This window comes from Penaeus monodon, chromosome 1 (assembly GCF_015228065.2).
Source record: "Penaeus monodon isolate SGIC_2016 chromosome 1, NSTDA_Pmon_1, whole genome shotgun sequence".
NCBI lineage: Eukaryota > Metazoa > Arthropoda > Malacostraca > Decapoda > Penaeidae > Penaeus > Penaeus monodon.
Window position 1 is genome coordinate 63149605 of NC_051386.1, and position 2500 is coordinate 63152104.

General features: G+C 38.3%; 1 protein-coding gene across 1 annotated transcript in view; it reads left to right on the forward strand.

The window, feature by feature from the left end:
• Window positions 1–2213: 2213 nt before the first annotated feature.
• The window catches only part of LOC119575466 (dehydrogenase/reductase SDR family member 12-like), a 9654-nt gene continuing 9367 nt past the window's right edge, over window positions 2214–2500 (forward strand). The window contains 1 exon segment of the mRNA XM_037923112.1: window positions 2214–2357. Coding sequence (XP_037779040.1) covers window positions 2302–2357 — 56 coding nt within the window. The 5' untranslated portion in view covers window positions 2214–2301.

Sequence of the window (2500 nt, forward strand, 5' to 3'; positions counted from 1 at the left end):
GGTGATAGGAAACAGAGGAAGAGGCAAACCGAAGACAAGACTGAGCGACAATATCAAAGATATTTGCGGGCTGTCGATGGTATAAGTGGAAAGAAAAGCGTAAGATCGAGTTTAGTGGCGAAGGATGGTGGAGAGGTCCACGGCTGCTCAAACATGAGCATACCGTTATTGATTGATTATCAGTATCAGTAATATTAGTATTTGATATGGTATTAGTAATTGTATTTGTATCAGTATTATTGTTATTATTAAAGGCCAGCGCTTGTTTCTCGATTCCTTGTCACATTTTCTTACATTATCTGCTTCCAAAAATAGCGAGACTCTCTCTCTCTCTCTCTGTCTTTCTCTTCCTTTTTCTCTATCTATTATGTTTTCTTAATTTCTAATATCTTTCTAATGTCGACCTCTCTCTCTTTATCTCTCTCTCTTTTATTTCTGTTATTACGTCTTTTTTCATCTTTATGGTCGACCTCTCTTTCTTTCATTATTTTTCTTTCTTTTTCTTTCTTTTTCGCTCTTCCTTTTCTTTCTTTCTTTTTCTCTCTCTTTCTTTTTCTGTCTTCTTCTTTTTCTTTCTTTCTTTCTTTCTTTCTTTTTCTTTCTTTTTCTTTATTTTTCACTCTTCTTTCTTCTTCTCTCTCCTTCTCTCCTGTTCTTTATTTTTCTCTCTTCTTCTTTTTTTCTTTCTTTCTTTCTTTCTTTTTCTTTCTTTTTCCCTCTTCTTTCTTCTTCTCTCTCCTTCTCTCCTGTTCTTTCTTTTTCTCTCTTCTTCGCCGGACAGAATCTGACGCAAAATGTCCGGAGAACAAAACGTTCACACGCCTGACCGTTGCCAGAATACGGTTCCTTCCGTCCACAACGACGTCAAAACACGTAGCCACTGTGTACATTTCGTTAATGGTTCCTCATCAATACGGGGAACCTTTTTATGAGATATTGTACTAAGGCCACCGTGTAAAGATACAACGTTTAAAGTATTTTATTGAAACTTTTGGGATGACCATAGGTGTGTCAACCATCGCAGTGCCGGGGTGATTGATTGCCTTGTTGCATTATATCTCAACACAATTGATATTCAGTGTTGTTTCACTACCCTCACTTAGTCGATTATACGACGCTATGCTGCTGTGCTTATCTATGCTATCTGATAACTAGGACCTGGAGGTGGGGGGGGTGAAATACCTCACCTCTCTCTCTCTCTCTCTCTCTCTCTCTCTCTCTCTCTCTCTCTCTCTCTCTCTCTCTCTCCTCTCTCTCTCTCTCTCTCTCTCTCCTCACACACACACACACACACACACACACACACACACACACACACACACACACACTCACTCACTCACTCACTCTCTCTCTCTCTCTCTCTCTCTCTCTCTCTCTCTCTCTCTCTCTCTCTCTCTCTCTCTCTCTCTCTCACTCTCTTCTCGCTTTCTCTTTCTATCTCTACTGTGTATATTCTATATATTGATTGGTGCACATTTATTGTATATAGTGTAAAGTGATTATAATGAAAATATTGTGTAATTCAATCTTGATCCTGCAGCTTCAGTAGAATTAGATACTACCATAGTATATATGACTATCAATGTATACATATAAGTATAATTGTTATTCACACACACACACCACACACACACACACACACACACACACACACACACACACACACACACACACACAACACATACACATCTCGTGTGTGTGTGTCCGTCCGTCCATCTATTTGTCTATCTATCTATCTATCTGTCTGTCTATTTGTCTGCGTGCCTGCATGTGCATGCATGTTCCCCTGTTGCGTGGCTGCGAATCTCTACACAGCTTCGAGCGGCGAGTCACGTGGAACCATGACTTGTAGTTTTTTTCTTCTTCTTCTTCATCATCTTTTTCCTTTCATTCTCTCTTTTCTTTCTTTCTTTCTTGTTCCTTCCTTCTTTCTCTTTTACATTATTCAGCTGCGATCCTTACGCTTCCAAGGATATTAGAGTAAATGCAATAGATGTACATGAATACTCCTAAAAGTTTGATAAAGAATGACATTCCTCATTCGTGGAAATTACGCTTTACGCACAGATTTCCCAAGTAAAATAACAACAGCAGAATCAGACTAACCTTTTTTAAAATGTTTTTAAAAAGAAATTAAAGCATATAAGAATTCCATAATCTTCTTCTTTTTTCTTTTTCTTTTTTTTTTTGAGAATTATATAAGCGAACGTCACGGAAATTCGAGCCAGTCACCGCCGACGCTTGAGAGGAGAAAGGACGCGCGATCTTGTCAAAGAAGACGTTGACTGAAATTTCCCCAAAATGTCTATGTACAGAAATACAGTTTGGTTCTTGAAAGGACTGAAGGAATATACTAAGTAAGCTTGGGATAGTTTACGGTTTTCTGAATTGTTTAAGGGAAGTATGGAAGGAATAGTCCAGTGTTAAATCCACTGGAATGTTATACGTTGTTGTGTAACATTTGCTTCGTAATCATTAGACGGTATATCTTGTTGTGTAG